At 36.5% G+C, this 24,793-nt stretch overlaps 2 protein-coding genes across 10 annotated transcripts in view; one reads left to right on the forward strand and one right to left on the reverse strand.

Moving 5' to 3' along the window:
* Positions 1-24,793, reverse strand: part of ANO3 (anoctamin 3) — a 495,323-nt gene that overhangs the window by 61,356 nt on the left and 409,174 nt on the right. For all 7 annotated transcript variants that reach the window (XM_070383648.1, XM_070383649.1, XM_070383645.1 and 4 more), the window contains one exon: positions 20,853-20,913. In XM_070383648.1, coding sequence (XP_070239749.1) covers positions 20,853-20,913 — 61 coding nt within the window. The remainder of the gene's footprint in view (positions 1-20,852; positions 20,914-24,793) is intronic.
* Positions 7,956-21,583, forward strand: MUC15 (mucin 15, cell surface associated). Of its 3 annotated transcripts, XM_005890657.3 has the most exons (4): positions 7,969-8,434; positions 14,133-14,851; positions 17,046-17,195; positions 19,452-21,571. In XM_005890657.3, exons 2-4 carry the CDS (start codon positions 14,170-14,172, stop codon positions 19,610-19,612), a joined length of 993 nt encoding a protein of 330 aa, XP_005890719.2. In that variant the 5' UTR covers positions 7,969-8,434; positions 14,133-14,169; the 3' UTR covers positions 19,613-21,571. The 3 variants fall into 3 exon arrangements, with proteins under 3 accessions (XP_070239752.1, XP_005890719.2, XP_070239753.1); XM_070383651.1 differs by lacking the exon at positions 17,046-17,195 and having other exon boundaries at positions 7,956-8,434; positions 19,452-21,581; XM_070383652.1 differs by lacking the exons at positions 7,969-8,434; positions 17,046-17,195 and having other exon boundaries at positions 14,136-14,851; positions 19,452-21,583.

Here is a 24,793-nt window from a genome sequence, read left to right on the forward strand (position 1 = left end):
CAGAGAACTAAGATCCCAAATGCTGTGGAGCAACAAAGCCTCTGCACCTTAACTGGAGAGTCTGGGAGCCATCCTCAACTGGAGAATCTGTGCACCATCCTCAAAGATCCCACATGACGCAATGAAGATCCCATGTGCCGGAGCCAAGACTTGAGGCAGCAAAACAAATTAATAAATCTTTTTTTAAAAACTGTCCAAAATAATAAAATAACTTTCAATTAATTGTGCTAGAGGAAGAGGAAAAACTGAATGACTTCTCCATTCCTTCCATGAAATATCTTTTTAAACATCATACAGAGATTGGGATTCCCTAGTGGCTCAGACGGTAAAGAATCTGCCTGCAATGCAGGAGACACAGGTTCGATCCCTGGGTCGGGAAGATGCCCTGGAGAAGGAGATCACAACACACTCCAGTATTCTTGGCCTGGAGAACTCCATGGACAGAGGGGCCTGGCAGGCTACAGTACATGGTGTCGCAAAGGGTTGGACACGACTGAGTGACTAAAACATGCATAGATAATAAAAAAAATGCAGATAAAAAAGTAAGACAAAAAGCATTTATGGAGATGTGTTAGGCAACTAATTAATTAAAATATTATTACTTCTATGGATTTTGATTTTATGTAGCATTTGAAGTTTTTAAAATTTGTAAACTTTTGATATTTTTATTTTGCATTCTTTTCCTAAAGAGAGCGTCCAAAATTGTGTATCTCCTTCCAATGAATAGCTATTGTGCATTAGACACAAATGTTCCAGATAGCCTGTTCAAATGTTTTACACACACTTACTCACAAAATCCTCAACAGCTCCATGTTCAAGAAATTAAGTTACTGTTATTGTACTGGTAATGCTGCAAAAGTTCAGAAAGCATAGTAGACTTGTCCTCAAATGAACTGGACCCTAGAAGACCAGCTCACTGTGACACCTATGGCAGAGTTATTGGTTTAAAGCATTCATTCAGAGAAGAGGATTTATGACAACGCTACATGTTTTTAATAAGGATTCTCTCCTGATGCAACACAAAACTACCTTCCTTTTACTGTAGCTAAGAGCTTATAGAACTGTCAGCTTAGTTAAACCTAACATGTTTTCATTGTTCTCTGCAAAATGTTTATATTGCTCCTAGTCCTCCAAAGAGATGAGAAAAACACTTGTCATTGTTATTTTTTGCCCATGAACTTAATATCAAAATCCCCTTTAGGTCATGAATAACTTCTTTTTCTTCTGTCCCTGCTTTTGAGCCAAGGAACAAATCTGGATTCTTAAAGTACATAGACCTAGCCTAGGTATCTCACTCTCTCCTCACTCTGCTCCTCTCCAGGTCATGGCTCAGTGCTGAGAACACTCAGCAAATAAAATCTTAAAAACTCTTTTGTTATGAGGTTCAGTTCAGTTCAGTTGCTCAGTTGTGTCTGACTCTTTATGACCCCATGGACCACAGCTCGCCAGGCCTCCCCTGTCCATCACCAATTCCTGGAGTTTACCCAAACCCATGTCCTTTGAGTCGGTGATGCCATCCAACCATCTCATCCTCTGCCATCCCCTTCTCTTCCTGCCTTCAATCTTTCCCAGCATTGGGGTCTTTTCAAATGAGTCAGCTCTTCACATCAGGTGGCCAAAGTGTTGGAGTTTCAGCTTCAACATCAGTCCTTCCAATGAACACTCAGGACTGATCTCCTTTAAGATGGACTGGTTGGATGTCCTTGCAGTCCAAGGGACTCTCAAGTCTTCTCCAACACCACAGTTCAAAAATATCAATTCTTCAGTGCTCAGCTTTCTTTATTGTCCAACTCTCACATCTATACATGACTACTGGAAAAACCATAGCCTTAACTAGATGGACCTTTGTTGGCAAAGTTGTGAGGTTATTACTTGTTACTCTAACTTTTCAAACCAGAAAGAAACAAATTAGAAATGACAGGATTTTTTAATTATCCATCCTAATTTTTTTAAAGGCAGGATTAATAAATCACTTGGATCTCTTCTTAAAGGTAGAAAAATAAACTACAAGATTACTAATCTGCCAGTTTTGCCACTGTATTGTATTTAAAACCGGTTGTAACTTGATTTAATTATATTCATATCAAAATACATCATATAGTTGATAAATTAGGCAATGGCTATCTAAAGATTCTATAACAAAATTAGGATTCTAAAAGATGTGAACTTGTATAATAGAATACTCCCTCATACGGGAATGAATCAGTTGTGCAGTACTTCCACACAGTGGAATATCATGCAGTTGTTAAAGAGAGCAATATCATTTCCCAGCAGGCTGCTACTGCCCGCTTGGAAAGAAAAGTTGCTTTAGGTGCTAGCAGTAAGAGGCTTCCCTTCAGAACTCTTTCATCAGCAGGAGTCCAGAGGGAGCTCAGAATTCTCCATCCTGGCAAGATGTTCCTTCACCTCCTTGCTCAACTGAGACAAGTAAGGGACACTTAGGGGACACTCCTGAAACTTCACTTTCTATGTGACATTTTCAGGTGATGGCTACGTGTCTCCCACACCAACAGGTGCCAAAGATGAGGCATTGAATTTCTTGCTCCTCGTTGCTGCTTCAAGACTAGTTTTTCTCTCCCTCCTCCTTAAAGATTCACAGACTTGAGTCTCATATTATCAGTTCATACTTTCTACCCTCTTTCTCTGTGGAAGTCATTTACTACTCCCTTGGGATACTTCCCCAAGTTTTCTAAAAAAAACTTTTTAAGTCAGCTGAGTGTAACTCTTATCAACGTGACTCCCAAAATAAATTTTTGAAAGTACAACATCCACCGATAATATTTCTAGTATCTTGGCTTCTCAGTTCTTTGCTTTCTCCTACTCTATCTTATGCCTGCCCTCCCAAGGTGTACTTTTGATTAGTCACTCCAAACGCTCCATCATCTCCCAATTATCACCTCCATCCTTGTAGCTTACTTCCTATAAACTTCACTTCCAACAACAACTTCACCCAGACTTTTTTGATCCGTTAACTTTTCACCCAGATTTTCATCCATTCTCCCCATCACATTTTCTCTGTCCTTTCCTCCCCTGCGCCCTCAATTTCTTCTCTCTGCATCCTCTTGATCAATCACTATATTCACTCGCAAATGCCATCAACTTTTTAGCTCCTCTTTCAGTCTGTCACATAAACCCATAGTTAAAACATAACCCTAATTAAAAACAACATTCCCTCTGCTGTCTACCTGTTCCCAAGCACATTACCATTGCTTGAGGAAAAATACAGTTTTACTGGATGACTTGTTTTATTTTAAATCAATGATTTGAGTAGACCCTCAGGGCTGCCATACTATCATACTTTCTCTTCTCTATTTTAACATCCAACAGCTATACCTCTAACGTCACTCAACAGTTTACTGTCTCTCATCTTTCAAAATTAAATATTCAGAATAAGTTATTCATCAAAACCATATATATCTATGGTTCTACACTTGTGCCATAACCTCCATATTCTCACCTGTTACAATACAAATTTTATGCATCCCTAGCTAAAATCAACTCTTCTTGTGAACTACCTCCCGTCTCTTATCATCTGCTAAAGGGAACTGCTCAAGGATCTATGTGTATAAATATACAAAGATGTCTAAAGAATATCTTTAAGTGAAGAAAAGATTATTTCAGATCTGTTGAGCTTATAATTGGAAGACTATTCTAGGTAGAAGAAAAATGAACTTGCAGTTATTTTATGCTTAGTGTACTTTTTTATTTATTGTTAAATATATTTATTTATTTGTTCACTCTCAATCATTTGCTCATTCCTTTATACATTAATTGAGCATTTAGCCTTTGCCAGGAATTATTCTAGCTATGTAGATAAAACCATGAAGAAAATATAAAAATGCTTGCTTTCATGAGATTTCTAGTATGGGAACAGACAAAAAACAACAACTAAAATAAGATATAGGGTATGTTAGATGGCAGTTAAGTGCTGAGGGAGAAAATAGTGCAGGGAATGGAGATGAAACAGATCAAGAAAGAAGAGTTATAGTTTTTAAAAGGGTGACCAGGGAAAGATTTTATTTAAAAAAAATCAATTAAAATTGGGTCATTTCATGATCATGAAAAATCATTTTTCATTCAATTAATATTTATCAAACAACTACTATGAACTAAAGTATAGACCTAAGCTCAAAATAATCCAATATAAGTTTTTCTACATTTTGTTGGATTCATCTCAACTTTTATTCAGAATGTTGAAGCTTCAATTTTTACCATCTTTAAAATTATTATAGTTATCATTGATAAGCCCTTATTTAGTGTCAAGAAACACATAATACGTTACCTACTTTATCTTTTGGTTCCCCATTGTCTAGGATATCTACCTAGGAGGTAGATATCCCATTCTGTATTTTATACATGAGAAAGTAGTCTTCGGATATGATAGTTCAGGTTACAGAACCAGTAAGTAGCAGGACCAGGATTCAACAGAGAACACAGCCAGAGAAGGAGCCCCAGAGTTCTCACACTGAATAAAGATTCAGTAGGGCCACCTCATGCTAACAAATCTATTGTAGTAACATACAGAGTAGATTATGAGCACACTGGCAATGGTAACATACTGAAGAAAGTAATATCTACTTTTGAAATGTTTCCATCACATTTTGGCAAAAGCTCTGAAACCCTCTCCGGCATTTTTTTTTTTTTTTTTCCTTTAATGGAACTAGAAGAGAGTAAAATGGTTACTGGGTCAGGCCCTAATTATTATAGAAAAATGCCCAGTAAAATATTCTGAATCCTTAGAAATTAGTGAAAAAGTAACGCATTAAATCAGTGGTCTTCAAAATTTTTGTAACCTCAAATAAGTTTATAGAACTATGTATCGTATTATATATACTTATGACACCCAAAATTTATTTTCATCATATATGTTAATTGTGGCAAACAATGCAATTTCCAGTGCATTATAAAAACTGACATTTTAAAATATAACTTTTATGTTGGTCTTTTATACCTAATTCATATCCCTTTAAGATATATACTTTCAGAAAGCTCTTCTTATCTACTGAAACATTTTAATGGTTCCATTTCATCTTTAAATCCAATTCTATTCTATTTCTACCTCAGAATATTATCCTTTATATTTATGCCTGAAAACATTTATTGATAACCTTATCATACTTCTTTGAAACAAAAAAATACAGACAGAAATTAAAATGATTAAAACAATTTTGAACATCAGAATGGATATGTCTCTTTAAAACACCTGGATTATCACTTCAATTAATAAAAAAATAGAATTCATTCCAAAATTTAATAAATATTAAGCTTAAAATATAAGATTTTATTATAAATGTTTCTCTTAAGTTGTTACGTCAATGGTCTTTTTGTTTTTTGATCGGTCCAGATATCCATGGACACCCACTACTTCTTATTACAATCAGATAGGTTTCATCATCAACTGCATTTTAATTTCCTGTTTCTATAAGGATGTTTACTGAGAAAACATGTTCCTTTAAATGTGTAGATAGGAATGCAACAGGTTTTGCTATGGTTATGTAATTCACTTCTTTGAACTATGCCTGAATTAAAGTTTGTATCTGACATGCCCAATTTATAACTTTCATAGGATCCCCATTTATGCGTGTATGTATGCCATGTATATGCTATTTCAAAAGTTCTGCTTAACAACAGGCATTGTCCTTAGCACCAAAATAGAGTGTTTAACCTTTCCAAGAAGTTACAGTTAAATGAAGATCATACTATAATACCATATGACTTAGGAAAAAAAAAAAACACCTTGTATGCTAAACAAGTGTTAGCACTTATGAGAATGATCCCTCTACTTATCTTCTAAGAGAATACTAAAACAGCTGTTAACATCCCAAAGAAATTTTCCAGTCGCCAATTTCCATTGTGCTTGTAAAGAATATCATTGACATATCCTCAGATAATATAACCATGATATTACCTTATTTTTACTCAAAAATTTTTTTATTGCTTAAAAAATCTATGTTCCTCTGGAGAGACAAAACATAAATTAAACATAGAATCTGTTTTAAGCTCATCACCTGCTAATAATGAATTTAACCTATGAAAACAAATTCCATATGTGTCATGTCAGTATCACACATGTGACGCAATAGGGTTTGTAAAATAAGATACCACTTTGGACCTAGAACAATATTTTGGTTTTATCTGAGACATGGTCCCAAGCTACAATCTGGTTCTGTTTTCAGATCCATCAGTGACAATAATGTGACTTCATGTTCTGGAAACTCCACTGGTGAGTGGAGACATTTAAGACAAAGAGGCAGTAGTTCTTCTTCCATCATGTATTGTGAGCTCTAATTAATGGTGTCAAGCAATCGGAGAGTGCTAGATGAAAGCCTCCATAGGAGGTAAGGAAGCACAACACAAATTATGTAAGCATCGCACAGTATGTCATCTCAGCTGGTTTGCCGGATGAAATTGTTCGGTAATTGTCCCTTATTGTTGAGTTCTTCAGGTCCAAAATGGGATAGGTCTTACCTAGACTGTGGTATCATGCACAGGTACACCTGGAAATGCATCTCAGCAAGACTTGTTTGTTTGGCAAGAAATTACTTTTTAACTCCAACTCAGGTGCTTCCATAAAGGTGTCTGATCACAACTACGTGAGCTAAGTAATAACTGAGGCATTAAATTTATGCATAGTTTTCATTTTATAACTTTGCTTCCAGATGTGCTCATGACAGGGAAGGTAAACAAGGTTTATCTCTAGGGTCAGGTCTACTCAATTGGTTAAGGCTGTCAGGACGGCAGTAGTGAGAAGGATTCTGAGGCCACAGCTAGGGTCTTCAGAAAAAAAGGGTCACTGGAGATTAACTTTGACTCTTGTGGCAGTGAAAGCAGAGTTGTAGCAGAAGTACCTTGTAATTTCCTTGCCTGGTATAGGCCATGATTACTATGCTAAGTAGAATGTGATAATGTATTCATGCACATATCTAGGAAAATCCCTAAGGGTATGTACGGTACACCCGGTCCTGCCAAGTCATGTTCAGTTCTCTAAGCACAGATATAAAAATATTTATTCAGTTGAATTTTTTTTTCCCAGTAACTAGCTAATCTGAAAATAACCAATTGAATTTTATTAAGCCATTTCTCAGTAACTAGTTATTTGATTAAACTGAACTTGCTTTTCTTCCTACTAGTACAGATATAGCTTAAATATCTTTTTAGTGAATATGTTTTAGGCTTAATTGGCTTAATTTCTAATCAAACTCTGAAGGACTTTGGGCTTCAGAAAATTTGAAACTATAGAATTACCTTGTTCTTTCTTAAAGCCAATTAACTGGGCAGATTCTTTGCATTCAATTTAAAGCCCCTGAACCTTAGCTAAAGTTTCATTTTCTCTCTCAGCAGTTGGAAACCTATCTCCTTGCACAACAGAATCTAAGCATGAACCTCAGGCTTACTGAACTGAACAGACCCTGGCGACGGTCCCCAAATATTGATGGGCGGAATCTCCCAGAAAGTGCAGTTTCATTCTTCTCCCTTTTATAAGCCGTGAAAGGAAGTATGCCAGGTTGTTATTCAACTCTAGTATTTAACCAAGCATTACTTAGGCTCTTCTGAAACTCTCTGGCTTCTAAGTTGAGAGGAAAAGCAAAGAGAACACAGGATGGAAACTAATTGAGCAGGCTGCCAGATTACTCGGGATCACATGGCATTCTCAGTCAGGCCCCAGTTACCACCTCCCCCAAACTTCTGAGAGTCAGCAAGAAACCCCACCTCAGTCCTGGTGCTGATTTCTAACTTAATATTTTACAGCTTTCTCAAGGATCTGATGCACAGTAATCCACTGTCTGAAGTGTGACTTTCTATAAATCTAGTTTCAGCGCACAGCAGACAACACTTTCTGCATTCAGGTTGTGAGTACACAAATCGGGCATCCTCACAATGGGAAAAAAAGATTTGTTTATGTGTTTGGAGAACAGCATGCGGCCGGCACAGGTCACTCGAGCAACAGGTGCAGGCCTGACTCACTGTGGTTTCCTCATCTGCAAAGGGGGAACCCAGCATGTGTCAGAAATCCTTGATACAGCAGTGACCAGGACCAAACTCTCTGTCCCGCTTTTTTTCACCGAGGGCAAGAAATGTATGCCCTTTGTTTTCCAACACCCGAAAGAGAACTAGCCTGTCCCGAAGTCAAAGCAACCAACCTATGAAAGCCGGAGGGTTGGGCTTTCTTTTTCTCTTTTTTTTTTAAAGGCCTGAATGAGGTGATAGCTTCATGCTGACAGCTGAGAAGCAGGTCAGTCGGGTTCTTGGGTGCTCTATTACACAAGCAAGATACAGCTAGCCTCACCTAACTTCATTTCTCTGGCACCCTCCTGCTTAGTGGGACATCTGTACACTTAACCCATTTGCTTTCTTTAATGCATGGCAGACTCATTGTGGCCAGGACGGCTGTGATACTTGAGTTCCTGTTTGTAAACATCTCCTAGACCTGAAGGTAAGTGCATGCTGGATTATATCAGATCCTTGGTCTCATTCTCTCTCTCTTTCTCTTATTTACCAAAGAGAATCAAAGTCAGTTGAACTTTTGGCAGAACAGTCTGGCAAGTACCTACAGAGACCCTTTGTGAAGACAGGTAGCTGTTTCATCAAGTAATTACCTTCCAAATCAGCACTCGTGCTAAGTGAGTTAACTTTAAGAATTATTGCCAAATTCTGTAGATGATGAAACCAGCTGAAGAGTTAAAGAAAAAACTTGCTTCAAATGTGCATGATTGCAAGGGCGAATTTCCTTAAGTCAGATCTTAGTAAAAAGCTTCAAAATGTTTAAAGCAGAAGTGGCTGTGAGAATATAAACTGAGTATTTAGATTTAAATTATGCATTTGGCTCAATGGTTCTTGCTGAAGTGTTAGAACACAGCAGCTTTTCGAAAACAATCTACTAATGCAAGGAATTATTAACTTTATATCTTCACCAAAGATCTTCTTAATCAAAAATTGACAAAATGATGTGTATATATGTTACTTAACATGGTATGTGTACCTGTAGAGCACTCAATGGAAATCTAAAAGGCTAAGCCGGTTGCTGCAAAAGACCTCCCATGGATCAAAGACAGACATTAAGTTTCTTATAATTATTTTCAGTTTGTGGCTGTGTAAGGATTCTTTTAGTAAAGAGAGGTCGATATACTGCTTACCACTGTCTTCTAACCAACCCATAGAGACTGTTTCTACAAACAGTGAAACAATAGAAGGCTGAAAACCCGGGAATTTGGGTCCAGAATATTTCTTTTGGAGACACAATCTTTCTAAACTTAACACTCTTCAACCTAATTATTTCACTATTGAAGTTTATGACTGAAAATGCTCAAGTTAGCAGGGAGTATGACATTCTATCTATTCTTCTGGGCTTATACATTCCTCTGTCTTATATTAGAATGATGTTCTCAAACTCTTGAAATGTATTAGTTCCTGAAGGAAAGTCATGTTTTCCTTTTTGTTTGTTTCTTCCTTTTAAAATCAAATAAAGTGAATGATATGGGTTCTCAATAGAATCCTACCTTCTGGCTAGTTAAGTCTTCTCTCCCTTAAAACCCTCTCATAAAAGAGGCATCTCTAGAAGCATAATTCCTTATGTCTTCATTTACTGTGGCTTTTTCAGTGAGGGAAAAGCAAAATACAATGCAAGACTGGAAAGTCCACTCTGAGTAAAATGTGAGTTCTGCCTGGGATACCAGCTATATGTCAGGCTGTTTCTTATGACTAAGACAAGCACAACTCATCTGTCTTAATTGGTAGCCTGAGATCTACAATAAGAATGATCACAAACAACTGAGAGAGAAGCAGCACAGAATATATTCTTTAGTTGTTTCACTACATGTAGAAACATGCTTTTATACATCTTCTCAGTGCAGCTTAAAGCAATGGTTTTCTTTAACATTTCTGATTTTGGTTTAGGTTAGAATAACTAGCATGGTTATTCCTCTTCCCTTGCATGGCTTGATTACTTGACACAAACCAGGGTACGTCCTTATTTTTAAAGCTCAGTGCAAAATAGGTATGACTCAGTTACAACAGGAGGGCTGGGCAGAATAATAACTTTACAAAATTAAGGGGCAACAATTTTATGAACAGTGAATGTGGATTTGCTTCCCTTAACAGCCACAAGTTTTCTTTTTTTCTTCCTTTATCACCATCTCCTGAAACCCTCTATAGAAAAGCAGTAATGTGAAACCACTTTTTAGTGCTAACACCAAAGACAAGAGAAAATAGCGTTCATTTTCTTTGGATAGAGGAATTATTAAAAAAAAAAAGAAACTCACACTATCTGAAAGTATATTTTAAAAGTTATTAAGCCTTAGAAGCAATACAAACATTTCAATATATTCAGAAGGACTTAGAATCTTTGTTTAACGTATCACAAATTGGATGGATCCTTCTCTCTCTCTGTCTCTATTCCCTTTATAATAATTCTAATCTTGGAAGGTTTTCAGGTTCATAATGAGCTTATCTCTGTTCCTAGGCTACAATCCCAGGGGTGGGGGAGCCTGGTGGGCTGCCATCTATGGGGTTGCACAGTGTCGGACACGACTGAAGTGACTTAGCAGCAGCAGCAGGCTACATCCTGAAAATTCCTCTTAGGAATTTCTACCTCAGGGCAAGATGGGGCAAAGAACAGAAGAAATGATGCTATCTGGTTTTCCTGGTTTTTTTTCTCTCTCTCTCCAAATTCACTTTCTTTCATCCCCACATTCTCTCTGCCTTCACTATGCAACTGGTTGACTGATGAACTTGGAAGACAGGAGCACGCAATCCATTATCCAGTGTAACTTTACACAGCAAATAGACAACAGAGTTTAAATATATTAACTAGAGAAGGAAGGAGGCTGAAAGAAAATTACAAAGAATATAGATTTCTTTTATTGTCCTCTGGAGTTTCTGTACCACTAACATTAATCTCCCCTGTTTGTAATATGCCTTGTTCCATTCAGAATGGGGTCTGTGCTCAGTCATGTCAGACTCTTTGCGACCTTGTGGATTGTAGACCACCAGGCTTCTCTTTCCATGGAATTTTTCAGGAAAGAATATTGGAGTAGTTGCCGTCTCCTACTCCAGGGGAAAATGGGGTCACAACTTAACCAAAATTGCTTAGTCCATGCCCCAGCAAAAATCCAGTGCCAGTGTTCTGAAAAGCTGATGGCTTCAGTTCCTGGCTGCTTCTGTCCCTTTAAGATGAGCGGACCTGAGTAGGAGGTGCAACCTGGTTCTCTCAGAAGCCAGAGGGCAGAAGCAAAGTTGTCCCCAGTTACCATTCTGGGACAACAGAACAAATCAATGCTCACAAAAGCCTTACCCATGAGTATATTAATTTTTGAATAAATTACAAATAGCATTCACAATGTACTGTCTTATCCCACTCTTTACTTTCTCCTGTTTCCCTGGAAATAAATTATAGGCATAACAGACTGCTTGGCCCATTAGGGGTGTTGATACCTGAGGTTTTCAAGTTATAATCAAAAGCTGGGTAAAAGGTAGAGTGATCCCCTCGGTGGTTCCATGTTACAGGCAAAGTGAAACAGGAACAACAAAAGTCACTTTGTTGACTCTTGAGTGGATTCTCATAACGGGAAGGGAGTAAAAGCACTTTGCAACAATCCTTATGTGACATTATGAGAAAATTAGATGAACGGCCAAGGTTTGTTTTTTGGTCCCCTCTGGTGACTGCTTCTTTGGGAAGACAAAATAATCAGAAAGCCTAGGTTTAGGGAAGGCAAATCAAACTGCCTAACCAGACAGGTGACCAAATACAATGCAAAATGAATCAGATCCATGGCAGGAGACAGTGAAAGAGGCTATAAAGTTTACTATGAACTTGACAGTTAACAGGAAAGAGATGTTTCTGAAAAGGTTCATTTGAGTATTTTTAAACTAAATTGATTGCATTTTAAATGTGCTAGGTGAAGCAATATTTTAATTAAATGTTGGTGAACTTCAGGTCCTAGGGATAATCATTCCTATTTTGTTCATGTTAATCTGTAAATTACAAGGTAAAAGTGTTTATTTAGAAACCATGGCGACAACTGCTGGGAATTTCTAAATTAGGATAAAGGTGTACTTTAGTATGTTTAAGAGGTACTAAACAAAGAAGGTGGCTCAGACGGTAAAGAATCTACCTGCAATGCGGAGACCTGGGTTCAACCCCTGGGTTGGGAAGACCCTTGGAGGAGGGCAGGGCAGCCCACTCCAGTATTCTTGCCTGGAGAATTCCATGGACAGAGGAGCCTGGCGGGCTACAGTCCATGGGGTTTTAAAGTGTTGGACATGACTGAGTGACTAAGCACAGCACAGTTAGGTAGAAGTCACTACTTTACCAGTGATTAAAAAGATGAGGTTATCAACAGCTCTGGTTAAAATAAAATTTGGATTATTTTATTATTATTTTAATCTGTGCTAAGTAAACACTTGTGGGAAAAGTTCTAAAAACCAGTTGATACCAAATCTATATTCCTTTGTAGCTTCTATTATATAGATGAGTGATTATGAGATTTTGATGCCAAGGTCTGAATCTTAACCCTATCTTTCAACTACTAGCTATGTGTTTTGAATACATTATTTACATTTTTTTATTCCCATTTAACTATCTGTAAAGTAGGATTAATACCCTCTTCCTTATTGTTTGATTGTTTTTGTTAAGAATTAAATGAGAAAACATGCAAACCATCTCATGTAATACGTGCATACTAATAATATGTTTTCCAATTATGTTAAAAATTTTTAGGATCTAAATGAATTTTCATGATTATCACAGAAAGTGACTGAAATATAAATAAACAAAATAATCACAAATACAAATATAGTCTAACTTTTTTAAAGAATTATTTTTAAATAAAAAATACTTAAAATTTTAACACCTAATTAGGTTGGAGTCAGCAAACTTGGCTTTCACTGCTGCTTTTTTCATTTACTAGCTTTCATTACCGGACACTCTGACCCTCAGTTTCTTCATCTGCAAAATGAGGATAATGTGAGCTACTCTTTTTGTCTCAAGGGATCATTGTGAGGATCTAATGAGTTGATATTACAAACTGTAAGACACTTATGGAAATAATGTTATATTTTAATAATAAGAAATGGAAATTAACTAACCACTTACTTTGGACCAAATATGGTTTAAAGTACTTCTACTTAAATTATTTCATTTAGTCTGCAGAACACTATGAATTTAGTATGATTATTATGATTTGATAAAACAACTGCTTCACATGATGATTCTTTTTCATATGTTTTTCATATAGAAGCCAGATTTGCAATATAAATGTAAATTCAAAACCTCTCCCCATATCCTCCTACCTATGAATTGTGGAGCTTCCACATTTAAGAGGCAATGTGATGTGCCCGGATTGGAGGTCAGAGCCATGGTTTCCAACTCCAACTCTGCCATGATCTGGTTAGGTACCTTTTTCCACACATACTCCCAGATTCTTCACTTATACAATAGGAGGATACAATGAAACAATCTCCAATTCTAAGAGTTTTTCTGACTTTCTGTAACTTGGGATTAATAGGAAAAGGGGCTACATGAAGTAAAGATAATGTTTAAAAAAAGGGATGTTAACCTCAAATTCAAGTAACTCAAATTAAGAACTAATAAAATGCTTTCAAGTGGAGTTCCTGACTGACTCACTTTAAAGTGGTATGTTTAGTGTATAATTGATAACATAATTTTTATAATAAACACTCCAAATTACATCTTTATAAGAAACATGTTTCCTTAAATAGGTTAAAGAAATCAGCAAGCTCTACATGCCCTATATTTATAGTATTAAAAAAAAATTACTTAGCCATCCATATACACTGTGTGTGTGTGTGTGTGTATACTTCAACTTGTCCCAAGCTAAATGATCTTGGAAATAATAAAATGGCAATGCCTAGCTTGAAAAAGTTTCTATATGGCATTTCCCTAGAGGAAGAAAGAAAGAAATATTATATAGAAAATAGAACTCAGTCAAACAGAACTTAGTGACTCTTGTTTTAATAAAATCCAAAGAAAACAAACTTTTGGAATAAAGGTTATGATACTATCATCTGAGTACTATGTCTCTATATTTTTTAAAGTCACTTTAGAAATGTAGATCCATTAAAGAAAAACCTCAATACTTCATTTAATAAATCAAATGGTTATTATTTTCTTTCAGATTCTCCATATTAACACTAATACCAAAGAAGATTACAATGTTGACTTCAGCCAAAATTCTGTTGATTTCAATTTTGTCTAGTTTACTACTGTTTGGAAGCCATGGGGAAGAAGGTCAAAAAACAAACACAACAGAAAGCACTGCAGAAGACTTAAAAACAAGGGAAAATCAATCTGTCCCTTTAGAAAGTAAAGCAAATTTAACCTCAGATAAAGAAAATAGAGAAACCTCCAACCCCAAGGCAAGTAATTTCTCTTTTGAGGATCCATCAAATAAAACACATGAAACAGGTTTCTACAGTAATCTGTCAACAGACAACTCTTCCAGGAGTCCCAGCCTCATGCCTACACTTTCCCCAAGATCTCCCTCAACCCACAGCTTTGTTTCTAAACTGCCTTGGAACTCATCCATAGCAGATAACAGTCTTCTGCCAGCTTCAGCCCCTCCCAATACCACAGTTCCTGTATCTTCAGAAAACTTTACCCTGTCTTCCATCAATGATACCATGAAAGCTCCTGACAACAGTTCCATTACAGTTAGCAACCTCCCTTCAGGACCAAACACCACGTCTGTGACCCCCATGGTAACAGAGGGATGGCCTACCACAACCAGAGAGAGCGTGGAGGGGTTTACCGTCTATCAAGAAACAACTTTACATCCCACCCTGAAATTCACCAATAATTCAAAAATCTTTCCAAATACGTCAGACCCCCAAGAAGGTAAATATAAATGGATTTAATTTTCCTTTTGTGTGAAATTGAATATCCAAATAAGTTATTACACCTGAGGAATGCACCAGTCTAGAAGAAAAAGGAGGGTGCAATAGTGCACGTGGTTCTCATTTTGCAACAGCAGCCATGATATTCATAGTGAACAGTGAAGGGATTTGGGGCTTATAGACACTAGTCATTACTGAATGGGAATGTGATGAAACAGTGGGCCAAAATAAGAAATAGGTTAAGCTGAAAAGAAACTGAAACTGATGTAATGATACAGTTTTAAGACACTGTAACAATTTTACTGCATCTCAGAAAGACTATATGAAATTTCCCAGGCTTTTAGGAATACAACGCAACGGAAGTTTAAAAATATATGTATGTGGGTTTTGAAAAGAGAATGAAATGAATAAATTTGGAAATTATCTGAAACCATACAGCAGTCACAGGAGACTAGAACACTGATATTTTAAAAAAGTAAATTCAACAGGATACCCTTCTTGATTTTTGGTTTGGTACCTACTGAACACCATAAAAATAAAATTTAGCTGTGAGTATCACAAGAAAATTGTGTTATGGGGACATTTCTGTTTTCATTTGGGGATTAGTCAAGTTTTAAAACATAAAACAGAAAATATTTCCAATATATAATGAAAATTGTTTATATAACCATGGTTTTGTTTCCTGAATTTAAAAAAAAATACTCTTTTTTCCCTCCATGAACTAATTGATTTCCATACAACCTATCTACAGATGTTAGTGATATAAACAACAAATTATATATACAAATTCCTATTTGAAAGCTGTTGTTAGTGTACAAGAAAAGTTTTAAAATTTGAAATTCAAGATTACTACAGCATTGCAACCAATATATTACATGTACACATATTTTCATAATTTTAAGACATCCTTCCATTCATACATAAAAAAATATGCTCTGTTTTGCCTTTCTAACACTATATAGATGGAGAAGGCAATGGCAACCCACTCTAGTACTCTTGCCTGGAAAATCCCATGGACGGAGGGGCCTGGTAGGCTGCAGTCCATGGGGTCGCTAAGAGTCGGACACGACTGAGCGACTTCACTTTCACTTTTCACTTTCATGCATTGGAGAAGGAAATGGCAACCCACTCCAGTGTTCTTGCCTGGAGAATCCCAGGGATGGAGAGCCTGGTGGGCTGCCATCTATGGGGTCGCACAGAGTCAGATACGACTGAAGCAACTTAGCAGCATATATATATATATATAGAGAGAGAGAATATTGAGTACTTAATCCTACCATTGTTTTTTAATCAAAAGAAAATTTAGTTAACTTTGTCTCACTTTCAGCTTAGTAAAAAAATGTGCTGCTGTTGTCAATAAATTTCAACATGTTTCTTGGTGTATAAATGGAGTCTGATATAGAATTAGGGACCCTATAAGAACCCTTGCCTACCTAATTAATAAGCTTCTTGAGAAATTATTTTTTAAAGCTGAAAATAAATTGTACTAAGCATGAATTCAGGGAATATTATGTGATTTATTGATGACAGCCTTCAAATAAGGTGCTTGTTGAAGGGGATGATAGAATGAAATTCTGGATTCCTTGAAACAGACCTACACATTTGTTTGAAATGTACAAAGTACAGCAAACATCCTGTTTTGTTTGGTATATTTCCTGTATTTGAAAATATTCTATATCAGGATGTATTTATTTTTCTCATAATGCCTTTTCATTGGGGTGAATTCATTTCTATCACCTACTTACTCCCATTTGCTTTTTACTTTTGAATAGAAACAAACTCAAAGCCTATCTCATCATTAAAGTTCATCAGTGATTCAGAGATGATTAAAAACAATATAGAATTCAACAGAGAAGTTAGATCTTAATGGAGAATGCACATGGCATTTCAGTACTATTGGTGTTAATACGTAATGAGACAGTTACAAAACTAAGGCTTAGGAATGTTTCAGCATAATTCAAATTCTGAAGTACAGTTTTATCAGGAAGTATATATTTTGGATACATCCCCAAAACTCAGTACTTTATAACACACACACACACACACACACACACACACACACACTGTATATACATACCCATTATCTTAAAAGAAATGTGTTAAACTTTGCTTACATAAAATCCACATGTATTTCTATTCTTTGAATAACTGTTTTCTACTTCCTATGTGTAAATTATTTTTCCTTTGTCCTCTAGAGAACAGAAATACAGGAGTGGTATTTGGGGCCATTTTAGGTGCTATTCTGGGTGCTTCATTGCTTAGTCTTGTTGGCTACCTTTTATGTGGAAAAAGGAAAACAGATTCATTTTCCCATCGGCGACTTTATGACGACAGAAATGAACCAGGTAAAAACAACTTTCAGAACTTCACCTGTACACACTGGTTTTAAGTAAGTGAAGATGCTAATGTTCACTGCACTATCTAGATGGGATTTAGAGAGTCACATGACAGAAACGAACTAAAGATTTATTCTGATCTACTCTCTTTCTCAAAGAACATAGCCAAAATAACTATGGGCCTGTTGGTGAAGTTTTAAAACCATTTGGAACTGTTACTTATTACATCACAATTGGTTTTAAGTAATCTCAGAACCTAAAACATAGCATTATAAATAGTGTTAGTCACTCAGTCGTGTCTGACTCTTTGCAGTCTTATAGACTGTATGTAGCCCACCACTCACTCCTCTGTCGAGGAAGAGTGTGGCAAGAATACTGGAATAGGCTGCCATTTCCTCCTCCATGGTATCTTCCCAACCCCCTGGAAAGATTGAACCCAGGTCTCCTGCATGGCAGACAGTTTCTTTACCATCTGAACCATCAGAGAAGCCAATGAAAAGACTATGGTATGATATTAAGAACAAAATTGCCAGTTTGTAAGCAAAAAATTGGAGCCATTCTCCATCGTTGTTGGATCTCTTAGTAGCAGGATTTTGAACAATGATTTATTCTAATTGGATGCTCTTCCAAAGTTTACACATATACAACAAAGTTTACACATATACAATAGCTCTCTATTAATTATCTTGATGAGGTTCTAAAAAAGAATTTCTGAAGAGTTGTATATTTGGGTACATAAAGTCACATATACCTTAATTCAGAAATTTCCCAATCACGTGATGGAAAAAAAAAAGCACCCACATCTATGGATGAGAAATGTGTCTGCTAAGAATAAACTACTGAGTGTGATCAGTATTAACTAGAACAGAAATGAAATCACTTCAAAAGCTTGACTCATCTTTTTAAAAAAAATATTTCAGGACAAAAAAAAATTGGGTTTTTGGCTTACACAATAGACTCTTGCTACCATCAAAATATAGTTAAATGCCCCTGTTGAGTCCTATTGATAAAATCTTGTTGATTTTTTATAAGTTTGGATCATTACTGATATATTGTTGATTTTCAAAAGCAAACCCATTAGTTGTAAATTTAACTGAACTCTGTTCATCTACATCCTAGCCTTTTCAAATCTGTTTATGGATTTCTAGCAATCCATAGAAAATAAAAAGTAGCACTTTTCCAAATTGAAGGATAGGATTTCAAACTTTTGGGGCTTCCAAACTTTTTTTTTAACTTCATAATATTTTCTTTAAATGTTATCACATGTAAAAGGTCAGTCTGTCAACTTTACACAATCTAAGATGTTGTGATTGAGGCAAAATGTAATAATTCAATCACAACAGTTTTACTTTTTCAAGGTAACTTTGTGTCACCCCTTTCAAATCCATAAGGCTCCTGGGAGCCCAGTTTGTAAACAGAAGCCTTAAGGACTAGGTAGGATCTGAGACTACCTAGCTGAATAATTAGATGACTAATATAGCTAGTAAAGAGTCACTGTTTTAATATTCAGAAGCCTAGAACATTCCAAGTTTTCTATAAAAATAAATTCAAGATCATTTAGGAAATAATAATTACTTGTTTGTGGAAAGAAAAAAAAAACTAACCATGTTATTAGTTAGAAAACCTTAAGTGTACAATAACCTGGATCTATCAGAAGCAAACAGAAGATTTTATAATTTTTTTCCTCTCCATTGCTCACCCATAAAGATATTAAGACACTTAATAAAATAATGACACTGATTTTAAAAGTAAAGCTCTCACTTTTTAAAATCTTAACACCAGAAGTAAAAATTCTGAACATGTTGGGAATTCCCTGGTGGTTAGGACTGTATGCTTTCATCACTGTGGGCCCAAGTTCTAGCCCTGGTCAGGAACTAGGATCCCACAAATGCACAACATGACCAAATTAAAAAAAAAATTCTGAACTTGTTGACATGGTTCTGAATTCACAAGATTCAAAAGTCAATGAGACATGTCAATACTTCCTTATACCAAATATTGCTAGACTTCTGTGTGATCTCTCCCGTAGTTCCTTTATGTTTGGACCACCAGCAGGGAAATTTTGGAAGTTAAACTGTTCTTAGTTTTAGAAACAACAATGTGGCTTGATAAATAACTACTTATTTAAATTCAAACCCAGTATCTGAAAATATCACATAAAAATGTAACTATTTGCTCATCCAGAACAATTCCTATGGTCTAGCAGATGCGGGAGTATGCATTCCAGACTGTCACTATAAAACAATTTTTTTGTTGCTTTTTTAGTTCTGCGATTAGATAATGCACCGGAACCTTATGACATGAGTTTTGGGAACTCTAGTTATTACAACCCAACTGCAAATGATTCATCTACTTCAGCAGGTGGAGAAAATGCACACGACGGCATTCCTATGGATGACATACCTCCGCTTCGTACCTCAGTGTAAAACTTAGGGGGGAAAGGCTGCAGATGGCAAGTGTTCATCTACATCCTGGCTTTTTCAAATCCATCTTCCAAACACTGAAGCAAGACCACTGTCACGTGGCCTGTGTCAAGGAGAACTGTAAAAGCGTAAGGCTACTAGCAAAAACATAAACAGAGGATAAATCATCCAAGAGGTTTCCTTTCTTACCAGTTTTGGCTATGCTGATTCATCCATTGAGAAACCTTCATTAGTATTTTGGCCTATTTTTTTCTTAGTAGGAAATATCTATGGAATCAGGTAAAACTAAAAGACTTCACCATGATTGCCCTGCCTGATTAATTAAAAAATCCTTCAATGAAAATAGGAACCCCAAATTACGTTTTTACCTTTTGGGTGAGGGGGTAGACAAAAGTCAGTGGATTAACTCTTCATTGTTCCCTTTGTAGTCTTAATGCATTTTCCTGAAGGAAAATTGGAAGGGTGATTTTTTTTTTTTTTTTTTTTTTTGACTTAAAACTAGAAAGAGTATGGCACAGAGTTTGTGTTCCTGGGAAATTAAGGCAATGGGAGTGAAAGATTTGTATTCTAGTACATTTTATTTTTCTGTATCAGCAGGTCCATAGTAAAGTTCTCAAGTTGCCAAATTGATGATAATTTTGCATTCAACAGACCATCATTGGAAAGTTGACCCTACCCAGGAAAGTAATCACTTCTTTTCAAATCATGGGAAATTCCAATCTGTTGGGTTCTTTAAAAATTCAATGAGAAACTTCATGAAAAAGTCAGCCAATACATATACCTAAACATAATTTTTACAGTTTTAAGATGCTAGATAGGAACAGGATTTATTTAGTATTAGACATTATTGCTCAATCATATACAGAATAGATTCTGTATCTCTAAGTGCATAAAATGTAAGGTTAAAAAAAATAGATTACTGGAAGCCTTAAGCAAACAAAACATTTTCTGATCATCACTTTCACAAGTATGCTTCAGTTTGTTTTTAATTACTGGCTGCTTTTGGTGGGAAAAATATGCTCTACAGTATAGGAAGGTTGAGGCTTTAGGGATTAGAAGATTAGATCAAGAGTTAAATTCCCGAAGAAGCTGTGAATGTATCAAGAAGGCATAGGAAAAAAAGAGATTTTATTGTTGAATTGACACGTGGTATGTGTGTTTGTGGGTGTGTGGGTGTGCAGAAACATACAACAGCTTCAGAAAACAAGGGTTAGGAAGTTAAGTAATGGAGGAACATACTTACCCCATATTGCCATAAAAATAGCAAAGAAGACTGTCCCTCCATTATCAAACAGGTATGTCACCTTAATGCAAAACAAACGAAAATATTAGCCACATTTTTGGCTATAATAATCCAGTGATTACTTTTTTTACATTGAGGCACTATTGATTTTTTTTTTCTCACTGGAATCACATTATCATTTGTAAATATAAGATAGACAATCCTTTCATGGGTCCCGCAACTGTTTCACGTGATTTACTCATGGGGAAAGTTGGGGAATCAGCATTTCCCCCCTTACTTTCTCTTTTCCTTTTGGGCTCTACCTTTATTTCTGCTTTGAAGTGGTTCTAGCACTCTGAGGAAGTATTTGTGGGTCACAAATGGGAGCTATGCAGTGAGCTTTAAGAAGTTAGCTTTCCAGGGAAAGCACACACAGCTGCATTTCCTGTTAGCCAAACTGCCAGGGCTGGGGCAGTTGCAGAATGCAGAATTCCATTAGTGATCCAGCATTTCCAAGGGAGAGGTATCAGAGTGCTGGCCCTGCTCTCTGATGTCTTTCAGAACGTGCCATGGGTCATTAAGAAATTTCATCAACCACTGGATATATTTAGGATACAGTCCAAGTGTTTTTTAATCAGACATGACCTGAAGTTTTATAAAGAACAATGTACAGTTACACAATGTTATTGAATATACATTTCAGAGTTGTAAGAATTATTTGATTTTAATAAAGTATAAATTCAATTTGCCTTTTTCTCTTTTCATTTGCATAATATCTTTTTAGTCATAATTTAGTGAGGGAGATTAAACCAATACAGTCAAGGCATCATATTTTTCTCAGTCACTTAAATACCATAGAAATCATACAGAAAATAGGTGCATTATTCTCACAGGAGTAGAGGGCAATTAGGTATTTTCCTATAATATTGCATTATTGAAAATTTCATTATACAAATGATAATGAAAACTACTACTTTTGAAAGTTGGTAGATAGGTGCAAGATATTCTAGATGGTTCTAAACTTCTAAGACTGTTGATGTTAAGACTTGGGCTTTTGAAAAATGCAATAAGAATAGTTTTTCACAACAATCATCAGCATATATTATGTACAGTAGAGAAAAGGACCACAAAGAAATTCTCCCACAGAGCTCATAAAATTCCACCCAGTAGGGGAATTTAGCTTTTTTTTAATATCCAAAGATATCCCACAGAGACACTAGTGGCTGCCAAGCAGCTGAACAGCTGTCTGCTGTCCTTTATAAACAAGTTTAGTGCAGGAAACAGCCTCTTAAAAGTGTTAGAACAGAGGCTTCACACATGGAAACATAAAGGTGACCAAGAAATAATGGCTCCCCCTGCTCCAGAAATGGCCCTGTTTTTAGAAAAGTGACATGTAAAAAGCCATATTTAATAACAATTGATTTTGATATTTGGCAAAACTAATACAATTATGTAAGGTTTAAAAATAAAATAAAATTAATTAAAAAACAAAAAACAAACAAAAAAATAATAATAACAATTGTGTTGCATAGAAATTATTTTTTGAGCAATATTTTTCCTTAAAAAAGCTTTTCATTTTTTTCTTGTTACTTTTGTTTATAAATCTTTCAGGCATTTTTTAACTAAGTAAATTTAAATATCAACTTTTAGAAACACATCCGCTCGACATAGTAAGGTATACATGTCATACTGATGTAATGTGAGATTATAAACTTGTAGTGAGAAATAAAGCTAGAATGGAAGTTAGGGAAGTCTTCAGAACTTGCCCTGAGGAGGCGGGTAAAAGTGTAAGGTCGTCATGTTACCTCCACTAAACTGTTACCTGTGGTGTGTATTATGAGAGGGGAGACTTCGGAGATAAGAAGAACACTCAGAAGCCTGTGCTTATATAATAGCTTCCCATGACAAGGCTTTTTTAGGGTGCTAATATGGGCTTCCTTTGTGGTTTAGTAGTAAAGAACCCACCTGACAATGCAGGAGACTCGAGTTTGATCCCTGAGTTGGGATGATCCTCTGGAGAAGGAAATGGCAACCCACCCCAGTATTCTTGCCTGGAAAATCCATGGACAGAGGAGCCTGGAGGGCTAGAGTCCATGGGGTCCCAAAGAGTCAGACATGACTTACCAACTGAACAACACCACCAACAAGGGGCCTAATATAGAGCTGCTAAATGAAAATGGAGGGGACAAAAAATGAAGAGTCAAGCACAGTGTGAATGGCTCGAGCTTAGAAAGTGAGCAACTGGCAGGAGAATAAAGGTGGGAGAGACCTTCTGCCTAATAGGAAAAGAACAGTTGCTCTATAAAAGAAAACTCCAGTTGAAATCTCAAGAAAAATCCCAAAGCAGCATAACAGAGCCAAAAAAAAAAAAACCCACCAAAAACGCGAAAAGTAAAAAATCTTGTCCAATCTACAAATGTATATTTGCAGTGAATTACTTTATTTTAATAGCATGCCTTTATGCATAGAGAACCTCTGGACAAGCATTTTATTTAACATTATGCATGTGAGTAGGGATAATTTAAGAAGACAGAAGCAAACTTCTTTAAGAAAACAAAGCTGTGTTTTAGCACAAATTCTCCATTTTCTTTGACATGTGATTTCTCTTGGAGAGCTGAGTGTGGCTGAAAATCAATAAATGTGAGGACTGCTTATGGAAATAAATTTCTTATTAGGTTGGAAGCTTAAAGTCTGTTTCTTCTCCTCTACTGTAGTTGATAGATAGCTCTCTCTAAAATTGTTTCTTGGTGAGAAATGGTCTATTTTCTGCCATATCAGTACATAAGGATGTCACAGTCATCAAGGATTCCAGCCCTCCAGGGCACGCAGAAAGAATACCTGCACCATCTGGCAGCCATTAGACTGCAGCCACTCCCTACAATGAGAACTGAAAATGTCAGGATGTGAAATATTGCAGAATACTGGCTCCAGACAGCTGAGATGCATAGGAAAGGAATGATTTCAGTGAGCCCAGACTCTAGCATCTTTCCGTATATAGAAAAGTGCTAAATTTCTTAACTTGAGATATCTGGTTTTCTTTAATTCACAAAAATACTTTTGATGTTCAGACCACCTGCCCTTTGTTGAAAACTTCTATATAACCTGACTCCTCTCTACCTACTTGGAGCAGTTCTCTTAGGGTTACTTGAGATGTCTCCTGGGCTTAAAGTCCTAAAAGCTCCCACCAAAAAAACATAACTCTCAACTTTTAGGTTGTGACTTTTTTAAGTCAACAATAGGTTCAGAATAACTTAAGGCTTTGGAAACTGCTATATATATTTCATTCAAGATTCTGTGGGCTAAGGAGAATAAGACTCTTCTTGAACAGATCCAACCCTGCAGGCCAGGTGATTACAAGGAAGAGAGGCAGAGAGTTGGAATTTAGACCAAAGTTTAGCCTTCTCTCAGTTCCTCAGTTCCTAATTCTTCAATAGCGCAAAATCTGTACACCTATCCATGCCCACTGGACCTGGGCACAGGCTACAACAAACATGGAAGCTTCATGTATTCACCCTCAGTTTAGTTCAGTTCAATTGCTCAGTCGTGTCCGACTCTGCAAACCCATGAAATGCAACACGCCAGGCCTCCCTGTCCATCACCAACTCCCGGAGTTCACTCAAACTCATGTCCATCGAGTCGGTAACGCCATCCAGCCATCTCATCCTCTGTCATCCCCTTCTCCTGCCCCCAATCCCTCCTAGCATCAGAGTCTTTTCCAATGAGTTAACTCTTTGCATGAGGTGGCCAAAGTACTGGAGTTTCAGCTTTAGCATCATTCCTTCCAAACAACACCCAGGACTGATCTTTCGAATGGACTGGTTGGATCTCCTTGCAGTCCAAGGGACTCTCAAGAGTCTTCTCCAACACCACACCTCAAAAGCATCAATTCTTCAGCACTCAGCTTTCTTCACAGTCCAACTCTCACATTCATACATGACTACTGGAAAAACTATAGCCTTGGC

This window comes from Bos mutus, chromosome 15, assembly GCF_027580195.1.
Source record: "Bos mutus isolate GX-2022 chromosome 15, NWIPB_WYAK_1.1, whole genome shotgun sequence".
NCBI lineage: Eukaryota > Metazoa > Chordata > Mammalia > Artiodactyla > Bovidae > Bos > Bos mutus.

What these genes read in the sequence shown, in the direction of transcription:
- MUC15 (XM_005890657.3), top strand. Translation starts at nt 14,170, where the DNA reads ATGTTGACTTCAGCCAAAATTCTGTTGATTTCAATTTTGTCTAGTTTA. An exon ending in TACGTCAGACCCCCAAGAAG is followed by an intron (nt 14,852 to 17,045) that starts GTAAATATAAAT and finishes TTTGTCCTCTAG; the next exon opens with AGAACAGAAATACAGGAGTG. An exon ending in TGACGACAGAAATGAACCAG is followed by an intron (nt 17,196 to 19,451) that starts GTAAAAACAACT and finishes TTGCTTTTTTAG; the next exon opens with TTCTGCGATTAGATAATGCA.